This window comes from Dunckerocampus dactyliophorus, chromosome 21 (genome assembly GCF_027744805.1).
Source record: "Dunckerocampus dactyliophorus isolate RoL2022-P2 chromosome 21, RoL_Ddac_1.1, whole genome shotgun sequence".
Lineage (NCBI taxonomy): Eukaryota > Metazoa > Chordata > Actinopteri > Syngnathiformes > Syngnathidae > Dunckerocampus > Dunckerocampus dactyliophorus.
In genome coordinates this window covers 2,392,468-2,412,328 of record NC_072839.1, presented here as the reverse complement: position 1 = coordinate 2,412,328, position 19,861 = coordinate 2,392,468, and the positions used below count along the sequence as shown (strand labels likewise).

Genomic DNA, 19,861 nt, shown 5'->3' with positions numbered 1-19,861 from the left:
AAAAGTTGGTCACCTTATTAGTACCAAACTGTATACTTTATCTTGTTAAATTGGCTATTTTTAGCTTTTTTTCCTGGTAGTTTTGCTGTGTTTTTGCCTTTTGAAAAAAATGTAATTCTTAAAATGTGCTGCAAGGCATAGCAAATGCAAATTTTACAAATAAAAAACAAAAAAACCCCAAAAGCACCCCAAGTCATCCTGTTTTATTATTTGTGAGCTAATACATCATATGAAGATATTAAAAAGCTGTGTAGCTGTAGCCACTAGGATATCCCACATAATAACACTAATTCAATTCCCTTATCTAGTGGGGGTTGGGGGTTTCGGCTTTGTGTCAATGTGCGGGGTCACTGGGGTTAAAACTAGGTTTTGATGGAAAATGGCTTATCGGCGAGGTGGGGGAGGTCGCATGCTGGAAGGCGGTGGGGGCTGAAGCAGGGCTCCTGATTGTCTTTACATTAGAAAGAAAGCTGAGGGACATGAAGACTGCCCTGGCAGTGGATGGAAATATGCAGTCGTTTGCTGGCACATACTGTATGATGGACACGGGAAGGGTTTGATGCCGGCTGGGAAGATGATGTGACACCATTCCGTATCTGTGTTGTATGGATGACGTGGGACGTGGGGAGGGGATGACAGATGAAACAGGCTTTCAGATTGCCCTATCGATTCAACAGCTGGAAAAGTCGGGGGCAGTCGTGTCACGGCGCTGTTAAAAATGATCTGTTGAATTGCCTGATTGATCCGCAGTTGTGGGGCTGGACAGTACACTGTACCCTACGGGCGCTCAGGGTGTACTTGCTCTGCTTTTATTCAGTTTCTCTCTATTTGCTCCTTTTATTTCATGAAATGGAACTGATTCTTTGCGTGATTATCATCCAAGATTCTTTGCATGTAAAATAATAATACATATAAAAGATGTTTTTAATTGTAATTCATTTAATTTCAACAATTCTTTACTTTTGCATGTTTTATATTTAAGATGAAACGTCATTTGCATGTGGAGTAATAATAAAAAACTTTAAATTAAGTTCATTTCAATTCTTCTTTAATTTGGCATTTTTTATAGTTGTTCAATATTATTTGTAATAATAATAATAATAAACAAACATATTGTTTTACATTTAAATTAATTAAAATTGTTCTTTATTTTTGCATATTTTATATTCATTAATATCAAAGATTATTTCCATGTGGAATAATAATAAATATAAACTCTATATTTTTACTATTCTTTATATTTTATATTACCAAAGCTCCTTTGCATGTTGAATAATAATACATATAAACCATATATTTTTATTTTAGTTCATTTAATTTAAATTATTCTTCACTTTTGCATATTTTTTCATATTTATTATTTTCTCCAATCCTTTTTGTAATTCCTTATGATAATAAACGTAAATATTTTTTTTTTCATTTTAATTAATTCACTCTTAATAATTGTTTACTTCTGCATATTTGATATTTATTATGATCCAGCATCCTTTGCATGTGGAATAAATTCCAATTTAATTGAACTTATTCTTTACTTTTGAATATTTCATATTTATTATGATCAAACAGCCTTTGCGTGTGGAATAAAAAGAAGAGCGGTACCTCAGAGGAAATGTGATAAGATGTGATGTGGAAGCTGCCACCAGAAAAAAGGAGACCCGAGCGACTCTTTTGCCGTGGTTCCTTCAAAGTGTGCATGTTGAAATCCTAGCCAGCTTTCCTAACATCACGTTTGACTTTGTTGGTGTCATAAAAAGCTGCTGTTGGTGACGTTTCACGAGCTGCTTGCTACGAGCACAGACTGGAAGATAAGCGTCGTTTTCATCAGTGCCTTCATTGACACGCCAAATCTCATTTCCTCGTGACTTCAACCGCCATGTCTGTCACACAAAAGTTAGGATTTAGAATACAGTCAAACCTCGCTTTTTCTACACTGTCTGGGATCTCAAGTGTTACTAGTCTGTTTTTGCCCTGTACGCCATCGTTCCACGAAATTGGGTGCCAATCAAAGCATGCTATGCGTTGCTGACTCACTAACCGCACATTTTTCATTGAGTGCAATTTGATAAGGATAAGATAAAGGTGAGAATTCCACCTGGCCAGGATGTACGGGAAGTCTGCATCAACAACAAGTTCCATCTGTTCCTCATTTCTAATTATTTTTTTTCTGCATGTAAAACTATATTTATTCTCTATAAAATGTGTTTTTTCTTCATATTTGTGGGTGTGTGGAACAGATTATTTTTGATTATATTATATATATATATATATATAATTTTTATTATATTATATTATGCAGTTATATTGTTATTTTTTATCATTATATTTATATTATTTCTTGTGGAAATGCTTCCTTTTTTTGTTGTAATTAATTTAATTGAAATTAAATTGTTTACGTTTGCATAGTTTATATTTATTATCAAGGATCCTTTGCATGCGGACTATTAACAAATATAAAATCTTTTTTAATTTTAATAATTTATCATTTGAATTATCCTTTGCTTTTGCAAATGTAAAATGTAAAACTATAGTTATTCTCTATAAAATGTATTTTTTGTGTGTATGTCTTTTTATTTAGATTACTATCGCATTATTTTGTTGTTATATTTTCATTTTTCTAATTACGTTTATATTATTTTTATGGCAAAAATTGCTTAATTTTGTAACTATTTGGTTTTCATTGGATATTTTTGCACTTTTTGCAATTTTTATTTGTGTTATTATTATCTTATTTTGTCGTTATATGTGTATACTGTATATATTTTTATTATTTTTTTAGGATGAGATTTATATCTTTTTTTTCTGAGAAAAATTCAGAAAATAGGGCGGCACGGTGGCTGAGTGGCTAGCATGTTGGCCACACGGTCAGGAGATCGGGAAGATCTGGGTTTGAATCTCCGCTTGGGCATCTCTGTGTGGCGTTTGCATGTTCTCCCCGTGCGTGGGTTTTGTCCGGGTACTCCGGTTTCCTCCCACATTCCAAAATCATGCATGTTAGCTTCATTGGCGACTCTAAAAGGTATGAATGTGAGTGTGAATGGTTGTTTGTCTATATGTGCCCTGCCATTGGCTGGCCACCAGTCCAGGGTGTACCCCGCCTGTCGCCTGAAGTCAGCTGGGATAGGCAAATATTCCGAAAATAAAGTTTTTGCATGACTCGGTTTTCGGAATGTGTCACTAACGAAACCCGAGGTAGCGCTGTACTTGCGTGTATGCGGGGCCAATGTCAGTTCTTGTCAGTATTTATGCATTTAAAAAAAAATAAAACCTGCAAATATCCTCCTTGGGAGAATCATATCCTATTGAGTTGCAAAACCACACTCATTCCGTTGAGGGAAAACACACAAAACGTATAAAAAAATGATGTAAAGAGCGTGAAATCCCACTCCTCCTTTTAATCACATCTGGAATAACAAGCAACAAGGAGGCCTGAGAGTCAAGTAGTCCTGCTGCTGCGCTTTCTGATGTGTGTCAGTGCTTTGTGTCCTCAATATGTATCCCCTTTCTGCTTATGTATTCCTTCACACGAGTCCAAGCTCCATAGCAACAAGCTCAAGCCTTTTTATGGCCCCCGCGCGGATTGTAGAGCGTAATGAAATCCACTTCTTGTACGCTCACTGCTCTCCGCACGGCTGAAGGCAGTCAAAGCTGCTTGTCTCTCTTCTCTCCCTCTGTGAACCTTGATGAGCGCTAATGAATAATTGCTAAATAGCACAGCTTGTTATTTAGTACAGTAAAAAAGAAAATCTGCTTCCTTAGGTGCACTTGCACATGCAGGAAGCGGGATCAAATGTTCAGTTTTGGTTGGCATATTGGTTTGGTCGTTTTTGACCCTAGCCGTCACTCATACGTGTTGATGATTCTCCAAAAGAAGAATGGAAAACAATTCTTATGATTTATTGGTTAGGTTATCGTTTCCCTGGGGAAACTAGTTGTAGTTTTGTTTTATTGCCTGGCTTAATATGAAATGACTGAGAATATTTACTTATTTTGCAAATGAAATCTTTCCACGTACCCCCTGCAATTCTGCTCATGTGCCGCTAGGGGTACGTGTGCCCCTTGTTGGGAACCACTGGTACACTACACTGCGTCATGTCGCACGTGTTTACTCTCTGATGCAGCTAAATAACCAAAATATAAAACAACGACTTGAAATTAAGCAAAAATTGTGTCGCAATTTGAAATTATACTCTACAGTGATACCTCCGTTTTTGTCATTCATTTATTCCAAAAGCTTTCCCATAAGGAAAAATCCAATTAATCTGTTCCAGACACCCCAAAATATGAACAATAAATGCATTTTATCGAGAATAACTATAAATTTGAATTTATTTCGTATTTAATTTTATTTTTATATATTTTTTTTATTGAGTTCATATGTTATTTAATTCTTTTAATGTTAATTATTTAATACATTTTATTTAATTTGATATTTAAAGTTTGCATTTTATTACAGTTTATTTTTTATTTTATTGTATTTTTATTTAATTTATATTTATGTCATATTTTTTTTTATTTTATTTGTCATTTCATATTATTTTTTAAATGTATATTTTATTTCATTTATTTTGCTTTTTTTCATGTATTTGTGATTTATTTGTATTTGTTTTTCATGATGCCTCATGTCACCGGTGTACACGACGTACGTCTTTGGCCACAATTTGCAAAACGTAAGCTGTTATTTGCAAAAAGTGGGGGTTATGGGAATTTTCATACGTGAATGAATGTGGAAAAAAATCATTTTGCAGAATATTTGCACCTGGCGTTTGTATATTTGACATGTGACATTAAAATGTGCATGCAAGTGTGTTAATTATTGCTTGTGACACCAAATGTCCAATGAATTCCCATGCATCATCAGAGGAAGTGAATATTTCCTACATAGCAAAGTGTACGTTTACGCAGACCAGCAGAGACACATCACTTCCTTAACTGACATTTCTGACCCAATTATACGCGACATGCAGTAGGAATCCAGATTTTTAAAATTTGTTTTAAAAAGAGCAAACTCTCCAGCCCTTGTAACTGCCTTTCATGATGAAGGAACCACTTCAAAGAGCCAATTCAGTTGTTGGGACCGTCCTCATCCTTTGTTGTGATGCTTGTTTGAAGCGTCCCTTCCGCCCCTGCGTCCATTTTACAACTTATTTTAGGAGGAGGTTGGAGGAAGGATGTTCTCAGCTGCTTCGTCAACATTTGCTCATATACCTGTGGTTGCCACGACTGTGTGGAAGGTGTGTAGGTATGTTCCAAAATGTTGAGATGTGCGATATCATGCCTGCAATCCATCCAATCATATAGACTTAGCATGAAAAGACTTTTAATTTGATACCCAGCTCACCTGCGTAGTGGCGAGATATTACGATTGACGTCTAAAACTGTATTTTTCTTATTACTTACATTAAAAAACAGAATTGGTTAATTAGATAAGTAATTAATTACTGTCCAGAATGGAAACATAAAAAAATATAAATGATTATGGATGTCTGATATTGGCTTTTTTGCCGATAACCAATATGCCGATATTGTCCAACTCTCAATTCCGATATCAACTGATACCAATAGCGATGTGTGTAACATCACATGTCTTTTTCTTAAGTAAAATTCTTGTAAAGTAACAATACTCTTACTAGAGTACAGTTGTTTGGAAGTGATTTCAATGGTGAGTAGATGCCAGTCTCTACTTCTACTTTGCTTGGAGTTTTTTGTATTTTTTGACTTTGTTGTGTCAGCATTGGTGAGCCGTGAGCTCAGCTTTTACACAATAAAGTATTTTTTTTGACTACACCAGCTAATATTTTTACTTTATTCTTGTCAAAATATTAAGGAAAAAAAATTCTTAAATTATAATTTCAGAATGTGCTGCGGGCCAATAAAAAGACTGTTGCGTGCTGTAAATGGCCCCCCGGCCACACTTTGGACCCTCCGGCGGTATTCCACAGGGGGACTTTATGTCCTAAATGTCTTATTTTCTCTTATTATGTTTACTATATTGGGTTATAGGTGTGTAAAGGCGACTATAAGGGTGTTATTTCATGTCAAGAGGGCTCTAATAATGTTAAAAACCGTATTTAGAAGGTGGTTAACAGGTTTTCTATGCTCTATAACCACAAAAATATGTGAAAAAGTTCCCTTTTGCTTTCTCCTCAACTGTCCTCTGCTGCTTTCTTGAGATAATGTACAGTACTGAATCCCGAGGGACTCTACAGAGACTGCAAGATGCGCTTCTCTGATAAAGTGGAGTGATGTACAAAATGTAAACATTGTATAACATTCACTCGCATCTCACTTGTACTCTTGCTTTGCGTCTTATCGGGAGTTGACAGGCCGAGGGGCTGCTCTGTATCCTGTGAAGAAAAGCTCATTCAGTTGGAGTGGAGGAGTGTATTCCCATTTTATGCTCCATTCAGACAAATCCCATCCTGCTCTTCTTCTACGTGAATGCAGGTGTGCTGTGAATAACCGAAGAGGTCCCGCAGCTTTCCGCTCCCCCTGCAGCCTTTTGTTGTCAGAGATGTTAATGAATAAATCATTCTCTCATCGTTGAATTCTATCTGCAAGGTCCTGGAGGATATAGATGCTGGAAATGAAAAGGGATGATCTCTTTTGAAAAGGTCATGTTAATACAGGCTTGCTCATTTAGAGGATGACAGAAGAGAGGACCGTACAGTCATGTTTGTTTGTCGGGGTTAATTGGTTCCAGACCCAACTGTGATCAATGAATTGGGATTCCTTATTTATCAATTGAATAGTTTTGTAATTGGAGCATAGAAAACCTGCTTACAACCATCCAAATTCTTTTTTTTAACATTAGAGCCCTCTAAACAGGGAATAGCACCCCTATAGTTACCTTTACACTCTAATTAACCAATATAGTAATAATAATAAAAATACATTTTATTTTGTATAGCGCTTTTCAAGGTACTCAAAGATTGTCATGAATGTAACATTCCTTACACCTCGAGACCAGTGCAGAACACTACATATCATGACGCACTTAAATGGGGTTTTAATTGAATTCTTGAATATATTTTTGAAAAACTGTAAGAGTCAAGCCGTGAAATTCGAATCAGGCAGTGGCAAGGGAAGCCTGCCCTGAAGCGCTTCGGCCTGTGACGTTTCTCTGGATTTTATTGTCCGATTAGCAAGAATAATGATGTGATGCCACTACGTTATTTTGGTGACGTACTGACGGGCACAAATCGCCATCCAACTCTGAGTGAAGTGCACTCAGACGCTACTTATGAGGAAATGAGATTTTTATTTAAAAAAAGGAGTTAAAAATGATGGAATCCTACAGAAAATACATTTTCTAAAACAGCCCAATGGACAAATGTTTTTATTATTTTTGTTTGATTTTATTTTTAAATTGCTATTATTGTATTTCATTTGTTTACTATTTAATTTAATTTAATTTGTGTTTTGCAATTAATTTTTTTATTGTATTCTATTTGTATACATTTATTTTGTCATGTATTTTATTTTGTCATGATGCGTCGTCCGCTGTCTCTCTGTCTCTGTCCTGTCTTTCACCATAATTGGACTGTTATTGATTTCGTTCCAAACAGTGTATATTCATGAGTTTTTGGGAAAAATCATGAATGAATGTGGGGGGCGGAAATCAGGTTTGTCTATAAAGATAGAAAAACATGTTGCAGGATGTTTGCTACTGGAGCTGTCATATTTTCTACATCATATTAAAACGTGCATGCATGTGTTTCCAGTGGAGTCCCATGCATCAGTTGAGCTGAATATTTGGAACAACCAAAGGTGTGGACGCGCCAGTTTCTACATAATTCAGGCTTATATTCATGTGGTGGAATGCACATTTGCACATTTACAGATGAGGTCATCTGCTTAGCCCGGTCCCATGAGTGTGGGCGGATCGTGATGTGGCAGAAACGTCGCTTCCTGAAGAAAAGTGCTTTCGTCAGCGTGCGCCTCAGTTCCATCCTGTTTCAATTACAGGAAGGAGAGCGGCCACATGTCAGAGATAGCGTAGAGCATGTTGGCTAAGTTCACCTTCTTTCCCTGCCTGCAGCCCTGCTTTCCTTTTATAAACAATTATACCATGCATCACAACACTACTGACAATGAATGGACAATTTCAATGTTGCGCCCCCCCACCCATTGGTAGAAATTCATGTGGCATTTTAACATTACATGCTGTCCCAACCTGATGGTTGCTGGTTCCACCCTCACTAGAAAAAGTTGTTGCGTTCAGCATCATCGGCATGGACTATTCCTGATGCAGCGCTGTTTGACGCATGTTTCTCTTCTTCGTAGTTCCTATGCCTGAAGAACATCAGGACTTTCCTGGCAGCTTGCAGCGAGGCATTCGGCATGAAGAAAAGCGAGCTGTTCGAGGCGTTTGACCTGTTTGACGTCAGGGACTTTGGAAAGGTGAGGAACACGTTGAGCGATACGTACATCAGACGGCTCGGACTGTGTTCAAAGACGTGGCAGAACGTGGCAACGTCTCGAGTCTTTGGTCTGTCAAAAATGGTTAAACTGCGAAAAAGCTTCTGTAACTTCAGTCGTTTGATGCATTACCTGTTGAAAATGGCCACAGCACGTCCACTGTGGTCCATTGAGGCGTTTAAAAAAAAAATTAAAAAATCAAATTTGCTGTTGTCACCAATTTTGGGGGTGCTTTTCTGGCACAAAGTGGACTGTCGCTATGCTTCCACGGCTTAAGGAAGTCATTTTAGTGGCTCATAGTGCAATTTCGTAAACTTGTTTGTATTTTCTTATTAATTAATATGATGTCATGAACCCTTTTTAGTAGTTTAGTTCATTGTTGTCCAAACTGAGGGCCACATACAGGAAATTTGAAGGATGCTGGGGGTCTTTGGACACAAATGACTGCAAAAAATTTAAATAGTTTCAAAATTGAATAAATTCTAAAATTACATAAAATTAAATTACATTAAAGTGAAAAATTAAATTCATAATTAAAACCAATTACATTTTTAAAGTTTGGGATGAAAACAAAAAAAAGAAGCTTTAAATTTGACAGTGACACCTTGTAGTTCAGCTTACGGTTTGTGTTTTCCGAAGCTAGCTTTCCCCTGTTTGAACGTTTTTAGCACGGTTAGCTCATTCTTCCCTTGCAACTCAAAACTTGTGCTAACTGTCTGAGCAATCCACACGTTGCCTGTCTCTCAAGTTGAGGCCGAAGTCGGCAGCAGCATGACACAGCAGTTTAATCGCTTCCTCTCATTAGGGTGAAATTGTCTCGGTGTGCCGTCTTTAGGGAGGGGGTTAAAAAGTCTGGACGAGGGTTCATTACTTTTGATAAGACGCTCACGCCCTGCTCTGTGGAAAGCCGCAAGAGCATCTGCAGTTCTTTGACAAGCATCTCGCTGACCTCGGGGTGTCCCCAGGAGGTTTAATTAGAAATCCTTGCGCCCGGAATGGATGATAGCCGCTGCATCATCTGTCAAGTGTGCAGCAGAATTTGTGCAATGGAGTATGGGGGGGGGGTTGAACATGACACACACTCAGCCATTACTCATCAAAATGGTGCTAATTTTGGGCTACAAATAGCAGGAATAGCGGAAATGACACACTTTCCCATCAAAGAGGAAATTTAAAAAATATATTTTCGTCATTTTGAGAAAGATGGTATTGTAACGGCCCCCCAGATGGGGGAGGTGATTGATCAACTAAACTCACAAAAACAAAACATCACCAAACTCAACTGTCGTCTCTGAACGCAACCACACACACACACACACAGTCGGAAATTACAAAACGCAACACATAATTGGCAGGTTGCTATAGTATCCTTGAGTCCTATGAAAGCAAAAGTAAAAACTAAAATGCTGTGTTTTTTTTTTTTAATTATTTTTGGATTTTGTGTTTTTCTTCATGGGTTCTGTGTACAGTCTTAATTTAGGTCTTAGCTCTGGCTTACCCTAAAATTGGACTTACAAGGCGTCATAGGAACTGAACTATTCGGTGAGCCATAGTTCCCATTTTCGGTCATTTTCATGACCTCTTACGCTGATGACTGAATAGCGTGTCGAACTCCTGAGGTTCTGGCAGCATTCCTGTCAACTCACTGACTGATTTTATTTTGAAATGTATAATGTTTTTATTTATTTTGTGTTGAGAAACTGAACATTGCATCAGTAAGACAAGTGACACATGCTGAGAAATGACCAAATCCAGACTTGTTCAATTTGACGGGGAACGTATAAACAAAATTCCATAGCTTCTTTTGAAAATGTGGTTGCACTGGCTGACGAGCATCCTTTTCAATGTGTTCCTTAATGAAATTAGCGCCGTCCACAAGCTGTGGTGGCACCGTTTCTGAGATGAATAGCGTTCAGTAGCAGAAGAGAAGGCATGAGTTATTGCATTCATTTGTAGGCCTTGCTTAACCACTTAAGTCGCCTCCACGCTGAGTTTAATTGAATAGCTGAGTGAATCAAGTCTTCTGTTAATCAAAACACATTTACTGTAGATTGCTGTGTTTATTTTCTTAAAGCGGCAGTGTTGTTCCCAGGGGAATCAAGATGATGTGCAGAATAATGCAACAGGGTTTTTTTTTTTAGTAGATTTAGGCCCCTAGATTGTGCAGGGTGCACAATACGAAAGCACATACTTCCTCCCTCATTCCAAAAACATGCATGTTAGGCTAATTAGAAACTCCAAATCAGGGGTTCTCAACTGGTGGTGACAACACTCTTTTGTGCTATTTGACAACCGTTGTCATGGAAGATGATCGTTTGTGAGTCTACTCTTAAGATGTTGAATGTGTCAGTCCTGTCCATTGTTGGGCTGTTTATGTGGCATGTCAATTCAAAGTTGTCTGTCATATTTGGAGGTGTGGCGATCAGCATGTAAAATCGCTAATCGCTAGCACATCTATGGTATTTTCAGTGTAAATTAGCATGGAGCTAGCACATTTGTTCAAAATGCATTTTATGTTGAACGTCACAGAGAAATCTGTATGTTTGGTTTTACAGCGCTTGAAAAATGTCCGCAATTTGGATTGCAGCTTGGCGTTAAGGGGTGATGGTGGGTCCCGCAGCCAATGAAATGGTGCAGCCCCCCCCTCAGTTGGCTGATTGGTCACCTCCCAGCTCTGTGGTTGCTGGTTCAATCGATTGATACATTTCAACCGCTTGAAATCATTCCGACATCCAAATGTTCAGCTCACACAAGACATGTAGGCCGTCTATCAGGACTTTTCTAAAAATGCCCACATTTTTCGTAATTCAGTATTTTTCCCAATGAAAATGAACAACCAATTTCAATGTCCATTGATCAAAAAAACAGTTTGCACATCCCAAACTCCTTTTGGTAGCTTTAGCACAAGCTTCCCCTGGTGAGCAGATGGTCGTGTCATTCACTTTGTAACAAACACATACAACATGTTTCCACAAAGCATTACATTGATATTTTTGCACAATGGGAGCGTTAATTTCTGCCTCTTCTAAAGACTCCGAAAGCGCTTTTGAGACGACAGATGTCCAGGAGAAGGAGAAGATCCTTAATCTTCTAACTGAAAGCTTCTACATCCGTTCATGTGACATCGCTGACACAAACCCAATGGAAGAAGACTTTTTAATGTCTAATTTCACTTTGGTTTTCCTCCTGTGAGTCCGCTTGGCTTGGGTAGAGCACTCGTGATGACTCCTACGTTGCCCTGAGTAAATTTTACATCTCTGAAATTAGACGGCGAGCCGGCAAGCGTAATGCTCGCTTGGCTGCCTCTGCAGGAGTTAATGGAGCAGGGAGCAGAGGGAATGGGCTAAGCTGCCACTCACCTGCATGTTGTGTTTTAAAAATAGCTGCCTGACTCCCAGAGAATAAAATATCAACCCTCCCTTGTCTGTTGTGGTGTTCTGATGGTGGACGTCGTTTGCACTGAGCGCCTTTTTAAAATCTGGGCTGGAAGTCTGAAGATGACGAGATGAGCCACAAAAGGAACCAAAAGCCTTTTGGAGGGCGAGCGCACGCATTTAAAGCTGCGATGCTAGAAAACACGGTCACGTGCATCAAGTCTGTCTGCGGTTGTTTTGCCTTGCTGAAAGAACATCTGGTTTGTACATCTGTTTTGAAGACTCATGCGGGCCTCGGAGCTCTGGGGTTCCACAGGAGAGGAGAATCACACAGCAGAGAGACGGTGCCCAAGAACCACGTTTAACTATATTTAATTAAGGACGCCACGGAATCCCCTTACTCGGAGCGTGAGTGATCTCACTGGTAGTTCATTCCTGACTCAACGCGTCTCCCTGCAGCCTGCCGAAAGGACATTTCCATACTAAGTGTCACATGATGGACAATTTGCAAGTACTTGGAAAATATTAGCTCATTTTCTGCCCTGAAATTGGACATTATCAGACACTTTTTGTGTCAAATCCTAGTACCTCTTGTTGAACCTTTTGGAATGGGTTCATGCCAAAAACCGAGGCTCCGCACGTTTTGGAAAGTGTGACAAAATCAAACACAAAATGGCGAAAGTGAATCAAATAAATACAAATAAAGGATATCATGTTCTGTAGTTGTTAGCTCACATGAGACACCTTTTTGAAATACTGCAGGTTAAAATTCAGCAAAGCGTAAAGAGGGTGCAAAAGATTAAGTGTGTGTTTTTTTGGGTTGGGGGTGTTGGAAAGCAAGCAGGAAGCAAGAGACTGAGGAGGTTTATTGATTAGTTGCTCTCTCCTCAGGTAACTGCGATACAACAGTGGAAATCCACCAAATGAGCAAACCCCCCCCCCCCCCCCCCCCCCCCCAAATAGCTCTCCTTCCTCTCCTCCCACCTCCCTCATCATTGCCCTTCGGCTGTTCTCTCTCTAGACAATTTGTGTGTCCCGATATCACATGTCTTGTGTGTGAATTGATACTTTTTTTGGGGGGGGGGGGGGGGGGGGGGGGGGGGGGGGGGGTGGCTTGTCTGAGCGACGATTCAACACACACCAAAAAATCTTATTAATTGGCGCCCGCTCCTGGTGGGAAATAATTTACGGTAACTTTCTACAGGGTGACATGGCTCAGTAGTGTGGTTGCTGGTTCTATCCTCTATCCCAATGTCATTGCTTACATTTATTTTTTATTTATTTTTTTTTACATTCCAACATTTCAAATTCTGCCGTCTTTAGTCAGCTCATTCAGGACACACAGGCTATCTAGCAGACTTCTGTAAAAATTCCCACAATTATTCAATATTTTCTGACGTTTTTCCATTGAAAATGAAGGGATGGTGGCTCCCTATTGGTGGAAATTCATTTCCCATCCTTATTCTACAGGGTGACATGGCTTGGGTGGTAGGTTGGTCATCTCTCAAAGCTGCTGGTTCGATCCTCAGTCATCATTCAATGCATTCATTCATTTCAGCTGCTTCAAGCCATACCAAGATGTTCGTCATTCAAGACATGTTGGCTCTCTATCAGGACTTTTGTAAAAATCCCACATTTTCCGTGAGCCAATATTTCCTGTTTTCCTATGGAAAATGAAAAGCCAACTTCAATGTTGCTCCCTAATGGTGGAACTTCATTTTACGTTTAGCATTTACATGCAAACATTCTGCGTATTCCGTGCACGGTGGCATGACATGAGCAGCCGTCAGCCAACTTGATGGTTGCTGGTTCGATCCTCAGTGGGTGAATTGGTTTCAGTGTATTTCTTATTTAAACATTCATTCCTCCGTTCAGCCTCAGCGCTCACATGCAATCACGACTGACATTTCTTCATCTAGTGTGGATTAGTTCTGATTTCATTTCTAAAGAACATTTATGAATCATCCTGACACCAGTTCATTCCTGTGCTTGCTTCCTGGAGTTGTCCGTGTGTAAGTCCGCGTTACGTTCCGCCTACAAGGGTTTTCCATTTTGCAGTGAAGTTTGACGAATTTGACAGAAGAAGCTGTAAAGTAAAGTTTCTGTGCTCAAAGCCTTGTGGATAATTCATGGACTCCTGCTTACTGACTGCAGGACGCTCGCATCGACTTGAGTCACACTTCTGCTGGCGCTCTTCAAGCGTGAACGCACGCACAAATGTGCAAACGCGCGCACGTGCACGCACGCGCAAAAGCTGAGGGCCAATGAGCTTCTCTGCCTCCTCGCCCACCAGCTGCAGCGCTGTTGATTGTTTCAGGGTATCAGAGGGAGGCGCCTTTGATGATTGCGGACGCGCGTTTGAGCTGTTTTGTCTTCCAGTCACCTGATGGCGCGGAGGAGGCTTCTGCGAGGGCGGTTTACAAGGTCTCCTTTTTTAATTTCAATTTTTTTATTTCAGTGAGCAAAGACAATACAACAATGAGGTTATTTCACCCTGCAGTGCAGGAGCGTGCTCATTCAAATGTCAGCTGCATATATATCTACTCAGAACAAGAATTTCATTGCATAGTATAACTTCCTGTTTCACTGTGCATAAGACAAAACTCTCTTGAATCTTGAATAAATAAACAAAAGCAAAAACTACCTCAAATTATTTGGCTTTTTGCCCCCAAAGCCCTTCTGTAACCAGTAGAAGAGAACTGAAAAATGATGATCTCATCACTCTGGTATCTCTCCAATGCTGATACTACGCTTGGTGTAGATACAGTGGAACCTCGGTTAGCGCACTCGCCTGGCCAGCGTGTTTTTCAATTAACGTCCACAATTTACGGCAACATTTTTTCCTCGGCCGTGTTATTAATACCCTGCATGAGCCCGACCGTGTTCTTATTTTTATCACTAAATGACTTGGTTAGCATCCTATTAGCTTGCTGATACATGGAAACAGGACGTGGAAGTCGGCTCAGTCTGTGATGTCATCAGGGGTTGACTCTGTAGTTCTTTGCTAGCTAACACAGTTGCACCACAAGTCTGCCTTTATTTTTTATTTTTTTATCACGGCTGCAAAATAAGCCACAATGGACACAAAGAAAGTCACATTTGACTTTGGTTGGAGTCTAATAAAGACAATTTACACTGGCATTCCAGCCAAGTACTTTAAAGTGTGTGTGTTTGGCTGTAAATACAATCCTAGTTCAAAAGAAGCCCCCTGCTGAGTAAGTCATGTCAAAGCTGCAGGGAGAATGCATTGAACAAAAAAGCTCCAAGTTACAAATTCAAACAAGTAAACTTATTTTGTCACAAAATGGTACAAAATGTTGTTTTATTATGCAGTAGGTGGCTTGTAAGCTTACAAAATACACTTTGCACACACAGAATGAGGTTGAGGGAGACTCTGTCAGTGAGAAGGCAACATTTTCCAATGCTGTTGTTGTTGTCATAGACGAGGATACATGGCAGGTATTTATAGGCCACCGCTGGGTCCGGGCCAGCCGGTGTGCATGTGGGAGCTCAGCCACCGTGGACAAGATCAAAGACCACAAAGGAGGGAGTCTGCAAACGAGTCTTCCTCACCTCTCTGTCCTACTTTCTGTGACAGCACTTAAGTTGGAACTGGACGTCTACGGTGTGCAACTACATGAGACGGAATAGAAGGTCAAATTATGATTAATGGAATGAAATGACAGCATACAAATGCATTCAATAGTCGAAGCTATTGTCATTTATATTCATATTGGCTTGTCTTATATGCTAATGTTATGATTTATCTCTCTGATACATGGCTTCACTGTGTCACTGATGCTGGTATAACAATGATATCGGACTATATTGATATCGTATTTGCAATGACTGTAAAGTTTTGCCCTCTGTGCCACCTAAATAGTAGGTTTAGTAATGCAGGTATTAATATGAAACCGGTACCGCTGCACGCAAAGCAGATTGCAAAGCCGCTGCACGTGGTGCCAAACAGAAAACCAAAACAAGAGCGCATCACAGGAAATGACGTGAAAACGAAGGAAAGGCCAAACCTGTCATGCGGAACACGACACAAAGCACTGGTTATGCGCTTCAGTACTTCTAATCTGATATCACACCTTGGGAAGAATCACTCAGACTCTCACACACAGCATTTTAGCACTTTTGCACTCTGCCAGTGTCTTATTTTGGAAAAAACGGTGTGTATTTGTGGAGAAGCATACAGTAATGTGTTGATGACACGACATTAGTTTGAGGGAATACAGTAGAGTTTGATGACAAATTGTGCTATTATGATACATAATAATACATAATGATACATAAGTTCATCATTTCTAAGAGACAGAAGATGAAGTGGGGGTTCATTTTCAAGAATCTGTTTTCACGTTAAAAGCTTCCTTGGAGTTGTTGATGAGGTGCCGTAGGCAGCGGCTGCCATCACTCCTCCTTAAGCCAGCAGCAATGAATGGGATTCCACTGGGGTCGTCATATTTCCATTGATATCAGCGATGTTTTCTGGGACATATAGATTTTTAGGAGCTTTGCATTGTATGTTGACTGGATGATTCATTTCCCAGATGCTCAAAGCTTCTTACTATGCGTTTTATTTTTTTCCCCGCCCCCTCCTGCGTTGCTTCCCAGAGTTGGAGGTGGAGTAGGTGGATGCTCTGTTATTCAACGGGTGGGAGAATGTAATCATCCTCCTACACAGTAATGTTCATCTCATATCGCGTTGCAACACTTTCCAAAACAGATTTTTCAAATTCAGGAGAAACGATGTCTTATTTATTTCTTAAATGGCTTATTTTCTCTGATTATGTCCACTCTATTGGGTAATAGGAGTGAAAAGGTGACTATAGGGGTGTTATTTCATGTCTAGAGAGCTCATGGAAAAAAGATTAGAGCACCCTTGTTCCTTCAGTTTGTTGATCCATTTGAATGCCAGGTACAACTAATGGTAATGATGCTAACAAATGTACCGTAGCCCGGAAGAGTTGGACTTAAGAGCTGATTTCTACAAACTTCCATGGTTTTCTTGATCATAACCAAAATCACTTAAGTTCTTACATGAATAGCTGTAGCATTGTACTGCCAAAAAATGTAACTCTTGTCCAAACAAAGGTACCTTTTAATTGTATCAGGCATTAAAATGAAGAAACTGAACAAGCAAGGGTGATTTAGATTTAGATTAGATTTTTTTAAAATATTTTTTTAAATATCAGTGAAATGGAAGGATATCAAATTTCCTGGCTGCTTGACAGTTGTTGGATGACTCGACTTCACTGATCACCACTGTCTTAAAATGATGACTCGTCTGAAGTGGGACTTCGCATGTACAAATCCCGAGACACGGAACATTTTTTTTTCAGACTTGTTGTTTTAGGTTTTTGTGTCAATATATAAATTCATTTTGATCATCTTTGCTTAAAAGTAAATACACATCACATGTATGGGGGGCCCTGGTGTTTGCTGTTTTCTGCATGGGGGGGGGGGAATGAAATAAGGATGCAGTTGTGGCAGTTAAAGTTTCACTGGTTAAACCTGACAGTTAACTAATTTGTTCCTGTAAAGTCACTTAAAGTACTTAAAGCAAAAGGACATGGGATCTAGTTTCATCCTCAAGTTATAGGATCCTGGCTCGTTTCCCTGACATCAAAACGATGAATGCACAATTTAGCGTGTTTTGTAACGTGCTCGCGTTTCCTCTGACATGAAATTATTCAAGTCACTGAGAATTGTGCACAGCTGCATGACTAAAAGTGTGGAATTTGCGGCGAGATCTAGCGCAGTGCAGAGTTAATTGTTCATGATCATAACGGGGCATCCTTAGGGTAATCTTACTGATGCATGCACAATTATTCCACGCAGAGAAGACGGGATGGCTATTTGTAGACGTTGTTTGGAGGCACATTACAGCGCAAAACTGCAATGGTTTCTGGAAAATATGTTACAAACAGGACTGGGAAACTATTGTGGGACGAGCAGGGGGGACTTTAATCTTCAAGGTTGGCAAGTCTGTTAGTCTTTATTCATGCTTGACCGCAACTCATACAGTGGTTTGTACAGAAATTAATATTGCACATTAGCAATCCTAAATAACTGAGAAGCGCTGGCATATGGGATGACTTGACTCCTGTTCCAGCCAGGTTTCATTATGTTTGGCTTTTTTCCACAGTCATCTGAATTACTGTCATGTCTGGGTAAATATGTGCCAGTAATGGCTCTGGTCAATATCACCCAGCTTCAGCGGAAGGTGCCAATAAAGCGGCTGACGTGTGAATTACCATGATGAATCGCAGTGTGAGGTGCAGGAAGATGAACAGTCGCTGTTTACTTACCGAGAGTAACAATGGTTGTTAAACAGAATGCAAAGGTGCTACCGTACGGGGCCTCTGCTACCCAAAGCTGAAATGGTTTGAGAACCTGATTTATGCAAAGATTTTTATTGTAGAGTCTTCCACAGTTGATTTAGGGCCTATAAGGGAAGTGACAGCAGCACAAACATTAGTAATGGACATCATCCAAGAAAACCATGGCACTCCTACGTTTATGGTCTTCCCAGATTTAGTTGTAGTGTGTCCTGTTGAAGTCGGGGTCACAGTGACAGGGTTGTTCAAAGTGCGACAGAATCTGACTTTGAAAACACTTGAGCTACGGCACGAATAGGGGACGGTCATTGTCCAAATTTGAGTGAGGGAAGGATGGAACACAAGTTTGACCGGCGGATTGGTGCAGCGTCTGCAGTGATGCGGACTCTGCATCGGTACGTTGTGGCAAAGAGGGAGGTGAGCCGAAAGGCAAAGCTCTCAAGTTACCGTTTGATCTACGTTCCTACCCTCACCTATGGTCATGAGCTCTGGGTAGTGACCAAAAGGACAAGATCGCGGGTACAAGCGGACGAATTGACTGTCATCTGGGAGAAACTCAGAGTAGAACTGCTGCTCCTTCGCATTGAGAGCAGCCAGGTGACTCAGGCATCTGGTCAGGATGCCTCCCTGGGGAGGCGTTCAAGGCATGTCCGACCGATAGGAGGCCTCAGGGAGACCCAGGACACGTCGGAGAGATTGTCTCCCAACTGGCCTGGGAATGCCTCTGAATCCGCCAGGAGGAGCTGGACGAAGGAGCTTGGGGGAGGGAGGGAAGTCTGGGCTTCTGTGCTTAGGCCGCTGCTCCTGCGACACGACATCAGATAAACGGAAGAAGTTCAACATTTGAAAAGAACGCTTGTCAAATTCATCAATGGTTCACTCCACATGGAATTCATCGAAAAAGTGCACAACGCCGCTCAGAAGGAGGGTTCCAATCGTGATTTAGAGAGCAAAGGGACTTCAAGGAGAGGTCTTCAATGAGTTTGGATTGAAGAAGAACTAGCACTAGAACTAGCAGAACTGAAAAGTTTGGGGTTTGGAAAGATTTCCCTCCGATTGTATTTGAAGGGCCCCTCCTTATTCTTTGTAGTTTGCGTCATGGATGCATGGATGCAAGTGCGTCAATTGTAATCTTCAAGTTCTCCAAGTACTTTTATAATTTACTCCAGTGTGACCATTAGTCCTAAAAACCTGCTTTCAGTTAGTGAAGCATCACGCAGCTTCTACCCTCATCTCCAAATGTGACTAACACTCAGCTGTCTTGTGGATCCAAACGTCCCACAGGGCGGGACAAGCCCAGCTGAATCTGAGGGTTTCACGACTGACACAGCAAAGACGAAGACAAAAAACACAGAGGATCGTCCATATGGATTTTTCCGGACTACCTCAGGTCATAGGTTTACAGTGCAAACAACCCACTTGCACTTGTGGTTATCCTCTCAAGTCACGCCAGAAGAGATTGCAAGAAGCTCAACTTCAGTGACCGTCACATACAGGAAAAAAAAAAACACTTTTACTTAAACAATGCCTCAGGGAGACAAATTCACTCTCTGTTTAGTTGCCGTCCAACTTCAGTGGTAAGATTAGGAGATTGCGACTTAATGGAAAGAAAAGGATTGTGTCGACTCTTTCGAGAGTGGGCGATGGTGATGATATCTTTCTCATGGCTGCCACATTAGATTTAATTACTATACCAGCGGAATTGAACAGGACACTGTAGGATTC

At 40.2% G+C, this 19,861-nt stretch overlaps 1 protein-coding gene across 2 annotated transcripts in view; it reads left to right on the top strand.

Moving 5' to 3' along the window:
- Positions 1-19,861, top strand: part of LOC129173926 (guanine nucleotide exchange factor VAV3) — an 80,714-nt gene that overhangs the window by 9,211 nt on the left and 51,642 nt on the right. For both annotated transcript variants that reach the window (XM_054765296.1, XM_054765295.1), the window contains exon 2: positions 8,284-8,400. In XM_054765296.1, the coding sequence (XP_054621271.1) occupies positions 8,284-8,400 (117 nt within the window). The remainder of the gene's footprint in view (positions 1-8,283; positions 8,401-19,861) is intronic.